An 18,991-nucleotide genomic window follows, 5' to 3' on the forward strand; every position below is an offset into this window, starting at 1 on the left:
CTAGAACAGATAGTCCACGTAGATCTAGATCGTCTTCATCTTGCTACTCTACACTCTCTGCATTCTCTGCATGTGCAATGATCACCATCAGCTCACGTTGTCAATGGGCAGCCACATTCAGTGGTCTGACAATTTTGGTTGGAACTGCCTGTTATTTGCGCATTGCTGTGTGGCTTTGATCCACCACCATAGAGGCAAAATATTGATGACATATCTTGCATATTCTATCACTCAATACAGATTGGACTGACAGACAGTACAGGTCATATTGAATACAAGGGATGTTGGTTGGGGGGGGGTAGTGGGGAAGGTGCACAAATGCATTGGCTCCCAGGCACAGGAGACCCTTTCTACACCACTGCTGCTGTGATAGCAAAGTAATTTTCGACTGTCTTTGTGATGTCATGTTATGTTTAACACCCCCTACCTCCTTGTCACAAAAGTGGTAACCCTCTCCCCGTCAGAGCGTGACGTCATTTATGGATGGTCCCTAATATCATAAGTCCAAAGTACTATAACACAGCAATAACACTGCTATTTTCAAGTCTGTTGTGCAAATAATTGCAGTTCTATGATTTCACTGCCCATCTTGACTAAGCAGAAAGTGACTGTACACAACAGGGAGACTAGCACAAATAACAGACATGACTGTTAATGAAATATTAAACTACAAATCATTTCACAGAAAATGTTCAAGTCCAAACTCCTGCAAATGAAATCCTTTGCAAATATCTCATACAGAGCCCAGTGAATTAAAGGGCGCAGAACAGTGCATGCTCTTTGTGTGTTTTGTGAATTATTTTACAATTGGGAATTATATGCTAATGAAACCAGCAGCAAAACAGCATGTGTAGTATTTCTATTTATTTCTTATCATGCAAATTTTTACTATATCTCATTGAAGGTAGTTATATATTTTGCAAAAAGGCATTTGTAAAGCATCTAGAATGCACATTTAACTCTATCTTCAGAGGGATAGATGTGTTAATCTGGTGCAGTAAAAAATGACAGGAGTCTGGTGGCACCTTATAGACTAATCAATTTACTGAAGCATAAGCTTTCGAGGACAGTGTCCACTTCGTCAAACTCCTGTCAACTTTAACTATATGTTCATAACTAATGAGCTGCTTTGCATTATTTTGCACTGCAGTCACTCTTCGGCATTGAAATTGCGATAAAACTCACAAAATAAGAATTATGAGCACTAAAAACCTATTTGCAGAAACAAAATCAACTTTATATCTTAAATGAGTCAACAGTACATATTTTCCCATTGAATGTGTGCTAGCAATTTTAGCATGGAGATTAGCTTTGCAAATTTTGCTACTCTTTAGTATATTGGCCTCACAGCCACATTTAACAGAAGATCTTAAATTACTGACATGGAAATATTTTAATTAGAATACCATTTCTGCAAAAATTCAAAAAATTGCCATCAAATATTCGGATTAAAGCAACATTTCCATTTATGGAATTCAAAATGTCAGCTAGTCAATACTTGGTCAGTACTTCCTTCAAGCATATAATTTTATACCATATCTTCTCTACAACTTTGGGTAAGTCTTCCACCTTTCCTCCAACATATCACCAAATACCTCAGAAATCATCACGAAGTGGATTCTGAGCCATGAAAACAATGTGTTTTACTGTGGGACTAAACAGCTGAATATACTATACACAGATATATATATATACAGTACATAGAAACAGATGATATCGGCAGAAAAGTGCCATTTAGTCCACCCAATCGGCCTCTTTGTACCTGCCCTACTGTGCAGTCACAGGTCTTCCTTGATCTGTGTCCTCCCTCTCTCGCATCTTTGAGTTCTGCTACTGTTTTGGCTCCTATAACATCTGCCAGAAGTCTGGTCCAGGTCTCCACAACCTTCACAGTGAAAAAGTATTTTCTCGCATTGCTTTGGCCCTCCCTTCAGCTTCATATGACGACCCCTTGTCCTTGGACTTTCATGCTACAGAAAATGATTCCTTCCAGTACATTATTGAATCCTGTTAAATATTTGAATGATTGTATCATATCATCCCCTTTCTCTGGACTGGCCACAGTTGGAAACAGGAAACTGGGCTTGACCCAGCATGGCAAGTCTTATGTTCTTATTTGTTTATTAATTTATGAATATTTAATATTTCACCATTTCCCAAAGTTGGTCTCAATGCAGTTTACAATTAATTTATATGAACAGAGGCATTAGAACAGCTTACAGTCAAATCCGAATTTGCAATTAATGAAGCTTTGGGATACAGCAGAGGAAAATCCATTTGTGAACAGTTTCAAGACCTAGTTGTGTCCCTGTTGTGTGTATGATACTCCCTCGTTGGGGGTTCAGGAAGCTGGGCCAAAGATGTAGGTCTTAGGAGAAGGCTTAGCTGAAAAGTCATACCTTAGCTTTTTTCCAATTAAGGAGCGGACTGGGAAGGAACTTTCCTATACCCCTACCTACCCTTCCCTCCCTTTTCCCCTCTCCTCCCTAACCCCTAAACTAATCCTAGCTAATCCCCAAATTTTTTGTTTTTATACTTACTTATCCTTTGGAGCAGAAGTAACTTCCGCGCACCAACCGGCTGCCGGCACACGCTTCCCCAGCACAGGGCCTAATGGCTGCTGTCCCAGCCGGCTCCCTCCTTACCCAGACTCCACCCCCTGGCCCACCCCTTTTCGATGGCCCGGCACTTCTGCGTGTACTGGAGGTTACACACTTGGCCGAGCTCTTTCTAAAATGCACTCGGCGCATGCATGGCCCAGCCACATGCGTAACCCCTGGAGTTTACATACATGGACCATCAAAAATTTGGGTTTACATCTCAAAAGGCACTCATAAAGCTGGCCACACTCTAGACCTAATATTTGCTAATATCAGCAATTCCCTAACCAATACTTCACACACAACATTGCCCTGGTCTGATCACCAATTAATAAAAACAGAAATAACCTTTACCAACCAAAAACAAAATAGAATAGAGAATACACTAACTTTTACCATCAGGAAAAACATAGAAGTGGAAGTACTCACTGAAGCAATAGAAAACAAATTCCATCAACTAAATCAAACCAATCCCATATCAGCATTTAACTCCTAGGACAAGTTAGTCAACGACATAGCTAAAAAACGTAGCCCTTTCCAGACAAAAGCTATTAACAAAGATAGGAAAAACTCCAAACATAAAAAGCCTTGGTACAATGATGAATTAAGAAGCACTAAAAACTACCTTAGGAAATTAGAGAAACAATGGCAGAAATGTCCATCTGCTGAAATCCCTAGGGAAATATAAATCCTTCCTTACAAAATACCATGCACTGACCAATAAAGCAAAAAAGGATTACTATGCCAAACAAATTCACGGGGATCTAATTAAAGACCCTACATCTTCCATCTCTACAAACTACAACTACACAAGGGCCTCTTGCAACAAATATGCTACCGCACTCAAACAAAATCAATAAACTGAAAACAATTCCCTATCTGTACCACAATAAAAGCACCTGAAGAATCAAGTGGCATAGTTAAATGGTCCACGTTTGACAGAGTATCGAAGCTGGAAATTAGTCAAATCATGTCTAAAATTATACCTGACAATTATCCACCTGAACCAATTTCAGCCAGTTCCCTGAAAAAAGTACAGGGAGTAATCACTCAGATTATCACAAAATTAATTAACCTGTCACTTTCAGAAGGTCTGTTCCTAATGGGTTAAAACAAGCAGTAATAAAGCCGATTATTATAAATAGGACTGGTAGAACCGATGATGAGATAACTATCATCCAATATCCAACTTGTCTTTTCTTGCAAAAGTCCTTGAGAAAGCAGTGTTATCGCAACTTGTAAATCACCTGGAAGGTCAAAATATTCTCTCCCCAAATCAATTTGGATTTAGGAAACATCACTCAACTGAGACATTACTCATCTCCCTAATGGACTCTGTTGTATGAGGGATTGATGTGCTAATTGCTCTAACTATAGCCTTTGACACAGTGGATCATAACATGTTATGCCATCAGTTGGGAAACATTGGGACTGATGGCAAGGTCCTCAGATGGTTCTCCTCGTTTCTTTCTAACAGAATATGCCAAGTCAAACTGGGCAATCATATATCCAATACTTTCAAGTGTGACATAAATGTCCCACAAGGCTCAGCTCTCTCCTCAACACTATTCAATATCTACTTGCTCCCAATATGCAAATTACTGACAAACCTAGGAATAATGTTCTTTTTCTATGCAGTCAATCTACAGTTTTGCATCCCATTCGTCAAATCATTTGAAAACACAGCTTCGATACTCTCATCCTATATGAAATTGATACAACAAGAACTTTCACAACTTTAACTTTAAACTCTAAAAAGACTGAAATCATTTGGCTAAGAAGAAATTCATCAATAGTCAAACCACCTGCTCTGAACCTAGATAACAGTCATCAAATCAAGTATGGAATTTAGGTATACAGCTAGATGAGAACCTTACAATGAAAATGTACATTAGTAAATTAATCAAAACAGGATATGCCATGCTGCATATTCTACATCGGTTGAAACCATTAACTTTTGCTGACTTCCAAACTGTGCTGCAAACACTAATCTTCTCAAACCTAGACTACTGTAATTCCTACTTCTAGGTATACCGGTATGTCACTTAAAGCTTCCACAATTATTAAAAAAAACACAGCAGCGAGACTATTACTAGTATCTAGGAAATATGATCATATTACACCCTTCCTTATGTTACTGCATTAGTTACCAGTACAAGCCAGAATATTCAAAATCATTAATTCCAATAACATTGGCTTGCTAGGAGTGACACTACAATCATAAAATCCACAAAGAACACTTAAGATCCCAAAATAAAGGACTATTGTCTATTCCCACAATAAAGAGCACCCATCTGACGCAAATAAGAGATCGTGTGTTCTCCATAGTGGGTCCAAAGCTCTGGAATTCTGAGCTAAGTATTTTACCAGATAGAAAGAAATTTAAATGTGAACTAAAAAATTGGCTATTCAAAAATACTTAAGAACTAACCTAAGAACTGTAGAATATACTTAACCACAAAGACATTAAGAATAAAAGATAATAATCAAATCATGAAGAATAATCCAAATTAAAGAATATAAGATTCTCAGACAACACTGACTATAATGCAAACACTATCATTTTATTTAATTTAACATACATTTTACCTTAAATACTAGATAATTTAGTAATACACTCTAGATAATTTATTTTAATATTAATGCATGTCTATGAATACCAACACAATAACCAACCATTGTCTGTTAAATAATAACTATGACTGTCACTTTGTAAACCGTTGTAATCTATATATGGAACGATGGTATATAAAATGCCTAAATAAAAAAAGTAAACAAATAAATAAATAGCCATCATAAGGACTGAGACTGCACTTTTAAGCCTAGTTACAAACAGCTGAAGGCAGAAGTACTGAAAATGACATAGCTACAGCATGCTAGGAATGAATATTTATATAATCTTTAGTAGCCAAGTATAACTATATATAGAGAAATTTAGAGTTTACTGCAAAAAGCTAACTGCTATCATGTAGGCAAAATATAAGCTTATGCATAGGTACTATTTACATGAATTAGGTATTAGTTCTTAGAATTCAATGAACATTCATATAATGTCTTTAATATTGATGTAGGGCCGGATTTTAAAAGCCCTGCGCGTGTAAATCCAGCCGGATTTACGCGTGCAGGGCACTCGCACGCCGGCTCGCCTATTTTGCATAGGCCGCCGGCGCACGCATAGCCCTGTGATGCGCGTAAGTCCCAGGGCTTCGTAAAAGGACGGGAGGGGGTGTGTCTGGGGGGCGTGTCCGGGGTCAGGGGGCAGTTCGGGGCGGGTCCAGGGGCATGGTCGAGGCCTCCGGACCAGCCCCTGGGTTGGGTGATGGCGTGCCAGCAGCCCGTTGGCGCGCGCAGATTTACACCTGCTTTCGGCAGGCGTAAATCTGCCAACAAAAGTAGGGGGGGGTTTAGATAGGGCCGGGGGGGTGGGTTAGGTATGGAAAGGGAGGGGAAGGTGAGGGGCGGCGGAAGGAAGGTTCCCTCGGAGCGGCCTCAGAGGGAACAGGCAGCGCGCGCCGGGCTCGGCATGCGCAGGTTGCACAAATGTGCACCCTCTTGTGCGCGCCGACCCCGGAATTTATAAGATACGCGCGTATCTTATAAAATCCAGCGTACTTTTGTTCGCGCCTGGTGCACAAACAAAAGTACGCGCGTGCGTAAATTTATAAAATCTACCCTGTAGAGTCTGATATACTGACCGTTGATTTGTCTATTGCTTATTATCAATGTCTTAAAATCATTTATAAGATGTGAATTTTAGCTATGCCACTTGAAGCACTCACATTTTGGGTTATTGCTGGTGACCTGTTTTATCTGTGCATGCACAATCAGATAATATTTATTTATTTAAAAAATTTTTATATACCGAAGTATAGCTGAATGCCTTCACTCCGGTTTACAGGTCAAACAACTTATTCCAATATGAGAAACAACTGCTATAACACAATGTAATACAAATTGGAAACAAGTAACCAGATAAGGAATAACATATATAACCTCGTCTTACAAGTTTTGGATAGCTGGGGATAATACATCTTGTTGATAAATCTTGAATTAGTGATAATATATAAATCGTGATAATAGTAAATCTTGTTAATAAATCTTGGATTTGTGAATTAGGCATGCGAATGGAAATTGATTTACAATATTTGAAAAAATGGTAAGATATCGTCATCCGTATTAGTCTCGTCAGTGGCATTATTTAGCAGTCAGTGGATATTTCTCTCGTGTATGATTATCCAATTCTGTCTTTGTAGGCTTGTCTGAAAAGCCATGTTTTGAGTTCTTTTCTAAATGCTTTGGTGTTGCTTAGTGAGCTTACGTACTCTGGAAGTGAGTTCCAGAGAGAGGGACCGGCTATGGAGATGGCTCTATTTCTAACATTGGATAGTTTGGCGTGTGATATTGGTGGAACGTCAAGTTGTAATTTGCTCGCTGTTCTTGTAATGCGGTGTACTCTGTGTATCTGTACAATGTTGTTTAGGGCGTTGCATTTTGCATTGTATATTGTGTTGTGTAGGATGGTTAGAGTTTTGAATTCAATTCTTTTTTCTATGGGAAGCCAGTGTAGGCTGTTTAGCACAGGGGTGATGTGGTCATGTTTTCTTTTGCCGGTGAGGATTCTGGCTGCCGCGTTCTGCAGTAGTTGTAGTGGTCTTAATGATGTTTTAGGTAGCATATAGGGAAAAATAACCCATGCTATGATTACACAATGTTGGGTTCCATATTAGGTGCTACAACCCAAGAAAGAGATCTAGGTGTCATAGTGGATAACACATTGAAATCGTCGGTTCAGTGTGCTGCGGCAGTCAAAAAAGCAAACAGAATGTTGGGAATTATTAGAAAGGGAATGGTGAATAAAACGGAAAATGTCATAATGCCTCTGTATCGCTCCATGGTGAGACCGCACCTTGAATACTGTGTACAATTCTGGTCGCCGCATCTCAAAAAAGATATAATTGCGATGGAGAAGGTACAGAGAAGGGCTACCAAAATGATAAGGGGGAATGGAACAACTCCCCTATGAGGAAAGACTAAAGAGGTTAGGACTTTTCAGCTTGGAGAAGAAATGACTGAGGGGGGATATGTAGAGGTGTTTAAAATCAGGAGAGGTCTAGAACGGGTAGATGTGAATCGGTTATTTACTCTTTCGGATAGTAGAAAGACTAGGGGGCACTCCATGAAGTTAGCATGGGGCACATTTAAAAATAATCGGAGAAAGTTCTTTTTTACTCAACGCACAATTAAACTCTGGAATTTGTTGCCAGAGGATGTGGTTAGTGCAGTTAGTATAGCTGTGTTTAAAAAAGGATTGGATAAGTTCTTGGAGGAGAAGTCCATTACCTGCTATTAAGTTCACTTAGAGAATAGCCACTGCCATTAGCAATGGTAACATGGAATAGACTTAGTTTTTGGGTACTTGCCAGGTTCTTATGGCCTGGATTGGCCACTGTTGGAAACAGGATGCTGGGCTTGGTGGACCCTTGGTCTGACCCAGTATGGCATTTTCTTATGTTCTTATGTTCTTATGTCCTATCAAGAGTGAGTTACAGTAGTCGAAGCTGGTGAATATTAGTGATTGTAGTAATAAATATGAAGGAAGCTAGTTAGTGCATTCCTATTAGTTATTACAAATCTTTTAAAGCTTTTTTATTTGTACCGCCAGAAGTGTACAAAGCCAAACCAAGGGGCCTCCCAGGAAATCCAACGAGGGTTCTCTGTAAGGGATTGTCACACTAGGCAGTCAGATCTTCCTTTCTCTTTAGTAGTTACTAGCTCCAGGTCCAACAACCTCTCCTCCACGGCCCAGGAGCCAAAGGGTGCAATGAATATGACAGCCAGGTAGGCAGAGCCGAGTGAGAACAATATCATTTTCTCCTATCCAGGTCTCTGTGGTACACAGGATTGGAGTTGGTCTGCTTCAATTAGATCCTGAATGAGTCAAAATTTGCTTTTTCCAGAGTGAACATTAAGAAGGCCCAGTTGAAGGGAGGAGTGTTGTGTTAGGGTTGGACAGAGAGCTTGGGTTGCAGGGGGATAGGGAGAAGATACTTTGTATAGTTTGACTTTGGTTTGCAATGGATCTTATCTACCCCAAATCACCTGTATAGGTAGAGTGCTTTTGCTGAAGACCACAGTGGTGATGTTTTATAGCCTTTTACTTTTCTCAGTGTCTGAGGGAGGCACCAAGTTGAACAGTGGAGCTTTTCTTTTTTTTTATGCCTTAGGGCAGGGTGTGTGTTCCTATGAGGGACAACTATATTATTTTAACAAATCTAAAGAATCCCTTTGTTCACCATTAATTTAATTGAGTGATAATTTCATCTAAGCCATTGGAATAATATTTAAGAAAGGCAGATCCTGGGATAGGTAGGTAAGGGATATAGTGGGAGGGATTATAGTCCACACCGAAGGAACATGAGAAAACAAGCCCTGGATTTCCTCCCTGCCTCTCTCTCTGGTCACTTCTTCAAAGGAGATAGAAAACACCCAGCTGTTAACACTGCTCATTCTAGACATGTAGATAGTATATCTTTAGCTTATTCAATCTTTCTATGTATGGCTTATAGTTCAGGTCATTTTGTAGATGTGGTCTCCAGAATTAAACACAGTTCTCAATGTGGGGTCTCACCAGAGACCTATAGACCAGTAATATTACTTCACTCTTACTATTAGCAATGCTTCCCTTTATGAACCCATGCATATTGTTAGCTTTCTCATCTACTTTATCACTCTGACTAACCACCTTGAGGTCATCAAAGATGACCCCCAGTTTTGTTTCCTGTTTAATGATTGCTTGTTCTTGACCTCCATTAAGATAATTAGCTCTTGGATTCTTCACCCTATATACATGATTTTTGCATTTTTTGGATTAAAGCAAAGCTGCCATACCTTTGACCATTTTTCCAAATTTTTAAAAATCATCATTCATCTTATTTGCCCTCTCTGGCATGCCTACGGTGTTGCAAATTTGTATATCATCTGCAAACATGCCCACTTTTTCTTCTAACTCTTCCCCAATGTCATTTATAAAGACACAGAAGAAAACTGAACCCAGCACGAAATCCTTGTGGCACCTGAAGGTCACGACTTCTTCACCAGATTGGGTCTCCATTGACTATCACTCTGAGTTCTGTTTTCAACCAATTTATCACTTAGTTTATAATTTATGTTTTAGTTTCCAAACAGGTCAGCTTGCTCACCAGTCTTCTATGTGGAACAGTGTCAAAGGCTTTTCTGAAATCCAGATAGGCCAAATCGACTGCATCCCTCTGATCAACTCTTCTAGTCACTTCAAAGAAATCAATCAATCAAATTTGTTTAGCAAGATTTTCCCCTTGTGAAGCCAGCTGTCTATGATCCTTTAACTCACTAGCTTCAAGGTACTGTACAATTCTGTGCTTCAAAAGTGCTTTCCTTATATTAGCTACTACTGATGTTAAGCTAACAGATGAGTAGTTTTCTGCTTCCTCCTTATTACCACCCGTGTGCAGCGATACTACATCTGTTCTTCTCCAGTCTCTTGGAACTTCTATTTGAAGCAATCAGCTGAACAGAGTTGTGAGGAGTATAGTGAGATACCTTCAGATCCCAGAACTTTGGCTATTTTTAATAGTTCCAATATACTAAATACTAGCACCTCAGTAAATGCTCATCCCACAGCTCCTTAAGTCCTTGCCTTTTGCCTTTGGTTCATCACCCTCTCTTTCTAGCACAAATGCCAAGCTAAAATATTATTTAAAAGAAACTGCTTTCTTCTGATCACCCTCCCCTTTAATTCTTACTATTCCCCCTTTGGCCTTCTTTTTTCCACTAACATGCAAAATATATATATATATATATATATATATATATATCTCCTTTGCCTTTACTGATTGGGCAATATACTTCTCTATTTGAGCCTTTGCCTGTCTAACTGCCCTTCACAACTCCCTTTATTTCTCTTGATACTTTTGTCTGTCCTCTTCTTTCTGTGTCTGTATTTCCTGAATGTTATTTTTTGCTCATACTTTTTCTCCATTACTGTAGCCTCTTCACTTTTTCCCTTGCTAATGTGAATGACACAATGATTTGTTGCTATTATGTCTGTTTTAATGGTCATTTAAGATAAATGTTGCTTTTCCAAAGCAGTGTTCCTTCATATACTGTGTTTGCCTTGAAATGAAAAAGAAAATAAAAGTTTATGGAAAGATGGATATGTTAGGATCGGGGTTATAATAGAGTGATGATGATTGATGAAGGGGTTGAAGTTGAATTGTTGGGAGAGGTTGGGGAAGGAGAAATTTGTTAGTTATTTGCAATATAGCTCAACCTTTTGGTGAATCTGTCTATTGTAATTCTCCCAGGATGAAAGCATGAGTATATAATCAAGTATAACTAAATACAAATCAATCAATAAATAAATAAAACATTATATGAGAGGAAAATCACTCTGTCAGTTCATTTGTGAAACTGTACAACTATGATTAGATACAGCACAGGAAACCCAAATCACTCACCTGCTGCTGTACTGGTACCTGTTGTACAACCTGTGTGGGCACCGCAGCCTGGCCAGCCACTGAAGTCTGTAAAGTCACTGTTGAACCTGTGTCCGACCCAGTCTCCGATGTCTGCATGATGGACTCTGAATAATATAAATGAGAGGAAAAAAAATCACATTTAACAAAACAGAATCTAAGAACTAATAGAATGGTTTTATTTCTATAAAATTACAAGCTTATATGCCAGAATGGAAATTAGCATTTGAGAGTGCCTTCATTCCATGTAAACAATTCCAAATCCTTTTGATTGTACTTCTTTTGAAATATATATATACACACACACACAGTCACCTGAATAGTGGAAAGTTTGGCTATAAATTCTGGTGTCTAATCTGCATGAGAACTAACAAAAAAGAAGAAAGAAGGAACAATGAGATCATTATTGAAAACGTTTGTCTGGCTAAGTTCAGGATTTAGCTGGACAAACCATGGGATTTAAAATTTCCATTGCGATCCCTGCCTCTAACTTATCCTGGTAAGTGTTTAGATGAGTAAAACTTACCTGGATAAATCAGAGGCATTCTGGGGGCATTCCGGGACAGGGCCAGTTATCTGGTCACAGCTAGATAACATACAACATAAGTAATGTGTGGCATATACCCCCATTTTCACACTACGTTAGTTTTCTTTGCCTTTAAGTATGTACCACTTATGTGTGAGCATTTACAATTAAAAATATTATTGCTAACATATATTGACCAGTGTATACAGTTTGCCACACATTACTTATGTTGTATTTTCTCTATATGTGTGAGCCATTTACTCTGCCCTCCCAGTGTGCTTTCAAACACCCCCCCCCCCCTCATAGAAGCTATAATGAAACATATCAACGTGGATCTCCCAGCTATGATCATGGGTGACTTCAACCTCCACATCGATGCCACACCTCTCTCTTCCAACGGCGAAGCTCTCCTCACCTCCCTCAAGGCAATGGGCCTTAATCAAATCGTTAACAAACCCACCCACAAGGCAGGACATACTCTCGACCTCATCTTCATTAACTCCAACATATCTCTCGCCACTGCTCCAGTCTGCACTCCAGTCCCCTGGTCAGACCACGTACTGATATCCACCACCCTTACCACTAAAGAACATCCAAACACCCCACAGGACCAGCCTACCATTCACTTTAGGAAACCATGCGCATCCGACTTATTCAGTGATCATCTGTCCAAGGAACTCACAAACCTGGATGTATCCAACCCCAACTCAGCGCTACTTTCCTGGCACAAGATAACTGAAACAGTAGCAAACAAATTATGCCCCTCAGTTGTAAAAACTATTAACTCAGCGCAAAAAGGAAAACAACCCTGGTTCTCCCCTGAACTTAATAGAGATGTGAATCGTGTCATCGATCGTCTTAACGATTGATTTCAGCTGGGAGGGGGAGGGAATCGTATTGTCGCCGTTTGGGTTTTTAAAATATCGTGAAAATCGTTAAAATCGTGAACCGGCACACTAAAACACCCTAAAACCCACCCCGACCCTTTAAAATAAATCCCCCACCCTCCCGAACCCCCCCAAAATGCCTTAAATTACCTGGGGGTCCAGCGGGGGTCCGGAACGACCTCCTGCAATCGAATCGTGTTGTCTTCAGCCGGCGCCATTTTGCGCCGCCATTTTGCAAAATGGCGGCACAAAAGGGTTTTCCCGCCCTCCCCCTTCCCCTCCCCCTTCCCCCGATTTACGATTTTTTGACGATAAATCGGGGGAATTGGTATTGTATCGTGGCTCTAACGATTTTTGACGATTTAAAATATATCGGACGATATTTTAAATCGTCAAAAAACGATTCACATCCCTAGAACTTAAACGGTTGAAGCAAGACCTCAGACACAAAGAAAGCAGATGGCGCAAAGACCCCAACACGGCAACTCTATCAGCATACAAAGGAACCCTCCATCTATACAGGACCTCCATTCTACGGACAAAAAGAGAGTTCTACGCCAATAGAATCCACGACCTACAGTTCGATGCCAAGGCTCTTTTCTCATACGTCTCACAGATCACAAAAACAGCCCCACCTACCATCCCAGACGAACAGGCACAATCCAAGGCTAGTGAGCTCTCACTATTCTTTCAGAAGAAGATTTCTAACACCCTTGCACTCCTCCCCACCAACACAAACCCCCCCCCCCCCCCCCCCCACTCTCCAATATCCCCAAACATACTGGAGCTAATCTCGACACTTTTGAATTAATCTCTTCCAGTGAGATTGAGACCCTACTAAAGAGACAGAAACCATCCAGCCACCCGGCAGACAATATCCCAACTAAACTTCTGCTACTTATCCCAGACACCATCACTGGACCTTTGGCTAACATTATAAACTGCTCTCTAACACAAGGTATCTACCCAGACAGATTAAAAACCGCTTCTCTCAAACCCTTCCTCAAGAAACCTAATCTAGACCCTAGTGATCTATCCAACTTCCGCCCCATCTCTAATCTTCCGTTTTTAGCCAAACTCACAGAGAAACTGGTCAATACCCAACTTTCAGAATACTTGGAAGAACACAAAATCCTTTTTCCTTCCCAATATGGCTTTCGCAAATCTCGCAACACAGAAACCCTCCTCATCTCCCTGACAGACCGTATCATCATGGGACTAGACAAAGATCACTCTTTCTTATTAGTTCTTCTAGACATCTCGGCGGCGTTCGACACTGTCAACCACTCCATCCTTCTTAATCGACTCTCAGACATAGGTCTATCAGGATAGATTCACAAATGGTTCAACTCCTTCCTCAGCAACAGAAGCTTCAAGGTAAAAATTAACAATAAAGAATCACCCATCATAGAATCTTCGCTAGGTGTACCTTAAGGATCATCCTTGTCTCCTACCCTTTTCAATATTTACCTCCTCCCCCTCTGCCAGCTGCTAACGAACCTAAACCTAATATATTACACCTCTACGCAGATGACGTGCAGATTCTGATTCCTATAACAGAATCTATCACAAAAACACTCACTTTCTGGAACAACTGCCTACAATCCATCACCAGCCTCCTCACCAGTTTGAACCTGGTCCTTAATGCCGCCAAGACTGAACTCCTCCTTATCTCTTCCAACCAAGACAATTTCCCCCCACAGACCCACCCCAACATTCAGGTCACACATGTAAGAGACCTCGGTATTATCCTCGATAACCGTCTAAATCTAAAGAAAGCTATCAACAACACGACCAAAGATTGTTTCTATAAACTTCAGGTTTTAAAAAGACTCAAACCACTATTGTACCTCCACGACTTCAGGACAGTCCTACAAACCATGCTCTTTGCCAAAATAGATTATTGCAACGCTCTCTTCCTCGGACTCCCCATCTCCACCACCAAACCTCTACAGATGCTTCAGAATGCCGCAGCAAGAATCTTGACCAACACCAACCGCGGAGAACACATCTCACCCATTCTCCGGAACCTACACTGGCTGCCAGTAAACTACAGAATCCTACACAAATCCCTCACCATAATACACAAAACAGTCCACAATCATTTACAGCTCGACCTTGAAATCGCTTTCAGACTCCATACCTCTACCAGACCAATTAGAGAAGCAAACAAAGGAACTCTGCAAGCCCCCCCCCCCCCCCCCGACTAAAGCCGCATGTCTCACTATCACGAAAGACCGGGCATTCTCGATAGCAGGCCCTACAATCTGGAACAACATCCCCACAGATCTTAGATTGGAACCATGCCATCTAACATTCAGAAAAAATCTTAAGACATGGCTTTTCCGCCAAGCCTTCCCGCAACCTTCCGAAACACACTAACGGCCCTTAGTCACAATTCACGAACTCTGGAACTAGGAACCTCTACGCAGCCAATATGTACAAACTACTAATTTGTAAGCTTACTTTGTTCTTGGTTATCTGCCTCCTTCTACTCTTTTTTTCCAGCTACCTTTGTTTTCAAGTTTATCCACCTTGTTGATTGTAACTTTGCTCCTTCTGTTAAATGATTGTTTATTGTTAAAGTTCTTACCTCGTTCTATGTAAACCGATTTGAAATGGTTATTATCATGAAGGTCGGTACAGAAAAGTGTCAAATAAATAAATAAATAAATAGATAGATAACACCAATATTCTGTACTATATGGCTAAATTATTCAGATAACTTTAGTCATATCAAAGCGCTGTCCTAACGTATCCAAATAAATTTACCCAGATAATTTAGGCTTTAACCAGGAATATTCAGTGGCGTGACTTTGCTGCTAAATATTTGGTTTAAGTTAACTTACCCAAATAGTCTATGGCTGAACATGGAATTATTATTATCTGGTAAAGTTGGATAAACCAAAGTGCAGGGAGACAAATTGATTTGCTCAAAGCCATATGGAATACATATGTATCAGATGTTCTCTTGATTAGACAACACTTCCACCTAAAATCATATGTCACAACAGTGTACCAAATAAAAGCAAGGTCTGATCTCTAGATAGGTGTCTTTGTTAACTTCTTAGTCTGCTGAATGCTATGGATTAGAAAATGGAAAGCAAGCTTTAGGCAAAGCAAAGGCATAACCACGGGTAGGCCTTGGGGGCCTGATCACCCTCATTTGGCTCAGACCCTCATCTGTAGCAGCAAAGTTATGTCCTATCTGAGTCAGGCTCTTAATGGTGCAGGAATTAGAGGGAATGGAGGCATTGGAATCACTGCCAATCCATGATCCCCTGCGTCTTTAAAGAGGCTACCTTGAATGAGAAACACCATTGCCCTTGGGCTAGACAGGTAAAAGTTTGAGGCCATCAAAGTCTTTGTTTACTTTAGGCAGGTAATTATTTATCCCATATCCTTTCAGCCCCTTCAAAGTTCAGAATGCTGGGCTGGGTAGCAGCCTATTTACATAATTGCTCTTTAGCAGACATACAGGCTGATACAGTACAGTGTGCTCCGGCAAAGTGCACTGGTAATCCGCGTTTAGATGCAAGTTTTCGGCACGCTAGCTTTACCCCTTATTCAGTAAGGGGTAATAGCGCGTTGAAAATGCACGTCCAACCCCCCCGAAACTAATAGCGTCGCAACATACAAATGCATGTTGATGGCCCTATTAGTCATTCCTGCGAGATACAGAAAGCAAAATGTGCAAAGCCGCACATTTTACTTTCAGAAATTTGCGCCTTCCCAAAGGTAGGCGTTAATTTCTGCCGGCCCACGGCTTGAAAACCAGATGCTCAATTTTGCCGGCATCTGGTTTCCAAACCCATTGCTGGCAGCGGGTTTGAGAACCGACGCCGGCAAAATTGAGCATTGGCTGTCAAACTAGCTGACAGCCGCCACTCCTGTCAAAAAAGAGGCGCTAGGACGCGCTAGTGTCCCTAGCGCCTCTTTTTACCACGGGCCTTAATTTGAATAATTTTTTTTTCTGAATCGCACGCACAGGAGAGTGGCCTGTGCGCGTGCCAGGAGAGCGGGCAGTCACCCGCTCTCCCGCAATTTTTACTGTATCGGCCTGATACAAATTAACACTTGAATAAAGTAACCACAGAAGGAAAGTGAGAAATAGCAGAAACAAGGCAGGGACACAGGGAAGAGATAGAAAGGCCATTGCAATAAAAGGTGCAATGGCCTTTTATTGGTTTATGCATGTTTTGGATGCACTAGACTAGACTAGCACCTGAAGCAAAAAGGGAGATTAGCACATCCACAATGCGCGCCCAAACAAATGTGTAGACAATAGTGCTCATCAAATGTAAATTGCATGTAGATGAGGCTCTTAGCTATTCCCCCCCCCCCATGCAAAAAATTGCTGGGTGCCCAATGCACACTGTTTAATGCGGCAAATTTGATTCCAGCCCCAGAGGTGGTGTTAAGTCAATCCACGAGTCAAGGGCTCATGAGAAATTTAAAAAATATTGTCCTCTGTTTTCCTCCTACTTAGTGTCATTGCAAACCTTAAATGTGGTATTTAAAAATAAAGCTATAAAATATAATGATGATGTAAAAAAAATTCTGGATGCACACTTTATGCGCACAATATACACGCAAAATATACATGCACAATAGCAAGGAGTGAAACTGGCCTGAAGCAGGATAAAGTGGATGCACACACATTGTAATTATGGGCACCCGATACATTTGCGCGCTAAGGGCCGGATTTTAAAAGCCCTACGCGCGGGGGGGGGGGGGGGGTTACGCACACCGGGCCTATTTTAAAAAGGCTCGACAACGCACGTAAAGCCCCGGGGCTTTACTAAAGGGGCAGTCCGTGGGTGGGCATGGGTGTGTTGGAGGATCGCGTGCCTGCAGGCTGTTGGTGCGCACAACTTGCGCCTACCTGGAGGCAGGCGCAAAAGATAAAATAAAACTTTGGGGGGGGGTTAGAGTAGGGCTGGGAGGGAAAGGTTAGGGGAAGGAGTAGGAAGGTCAGGCTAGGGGGGAGGGAACGGGGGAAGGCAGCGCGGCTCAGCGCGCACAAGGTGCACAATTGTGCACCCCCTTGCGTGCACCACCCCCTGATTTTATAACTTGCGAGTGCAAGTTATAAAATCGGGTGTACATGTCTGCGCACCGGGTACATGTACGCCCGCGCGCATCCTTTTAAAATCTACCCCTAAGGATGCAGAATTCTTCCCTAGCGTGTCCTTTTTTACGCAGTCCCTCATTTACCTATTGCATCGGGCATCTAGGGGATGTGGCTGTGTGCGCTTTAGGAAAGCGAGCGCCTGTTTTAACACACGTCTTACTGCATTGACCCCAGAGTGTTGTAAGAAATAAAAAGGGCTTGTAGCCACTGCCACTAAGACTCTCCCAAGGATGAAATAAGAAATGGGACAGGGGGTGAGAGGCTGGCCAACAATGTCTACCCCTAAGGCAAAGAATTCAAAGATATTCAATGCTACAATATTACTAAACTCCTAAATATATAATTTACTGTTGTAATAATATTCCATGGTGCGTGGAGGGCTCTATCTATTTACATTGTACAGCACAGAACTCTGCAGTCAAAATAAATAGAGTGACTCTAAACATTGAGACAATCAATATCTGTAATGGTGGCGCTTGTGTAGATAATGCAAATAATTCAGTGGTTTCCCAAACCAGTTTTGTTTGTTTTTCATTCACAAGTGAATTATTCCAAAAGCCATGGAATAATTCACTTGTGAATGAAAAACCAACAAAAATGCCTAAAACCTGCTGAAAACCTATTGCTTTTCAAAACTGTAAACAGTATGACTCATAGGCAAATCTCAAAATTCAGATCAGAAAAAGCAGAAAGTTTCATGAACAACAAAAGCTTAGATGAAAGGAGTATCTCCCATATCTAGAGATACCACAGAGACAAAGAAAAGCAGAGGTTAAGCAGGGATATAACATTATGCAGGCCTTTAACAGAGTCAAGCGAAGGCTATGTGAGGGAATGCTGAAGAGACTCTGGGCATGCTTGGACTGATACGGTAGACCATGGTAGGAAAAGGGCTGAAGGATCAGATTTAAAATCAAAACATGGGAAATGGTGTCCTGTTGCATATGGGTGTTATATGCTTATCTAACCAAAATGGCCTAAATGGGCTAATCTGGCCTTTTGTTTGATGTCATTTACAAAGTTACTATGTTATTAGAAAATAAACTGAACATACCTTTAGCTATTTATGGTTATGCAGGGATGTATAAACAGAAAATGTATCAATGGGTGTCTAGGACACTGAGAAGACGGAACAAGAATGCCTTTATTGAGTCTAAAACTGTTATGATGCTACTATGCACTAATCTTCCTAAACAGTCCATGAATTTGCATAGGAGGGTAATTTTCACACAGTCCGCTGGAACTCTTTACCTGAAGATTTTAGCTGGAATTCTTAAAGCAGATGTAGACACATAAATCCACTTTGAAACTTTGCAGGTGTGCACGTAGGC

General features: G+C 40.9%; 1 protein-coding gene across 3 annotated transcripts in view; it reads right to left on the reverse strand.

The window, feature by feature from the left end:
- Nucleotides 1-18,991, reverse strand: part of RFX3 (regulatory factor X3) — a 703,712-nt gene that overhangs the window by 353,493 nt on the left and 331,228 nt on the right. For all 3 annotated transcript variants that reach the window (XM_029613424.1, XM_029613416.1, XM_029613406.1), the window contains exon 2: nt 11,096-11,220. In XM_029613424.1, coding sequence (XP_029469284.1) covers nt 11,096-11,212 — 117 coding nt within the window. In that variant the 5' untranslated portion in view covers nt 11,213-11,220. The remainder of the gene's footprint in view (nt 1-11,095; nt 11,221-18,991) is intronic.

Source organism: Rhinatrema bivittatum, chromosome 1 (genome assembly GCF_901001135.1).
Source record: "Rhinatrema bivittatum chromosome 1, aRhiBiv1.1, whole genome shotgun sequence".
Classification (NCBI taxonomy): domain Eukaryota; kingdom Metazoa; phylum Chordata; class Amphibia; order Gymnophiona; family Rhinatrematidae; genus Rhinatrema; species Rhinatrema bivittatum.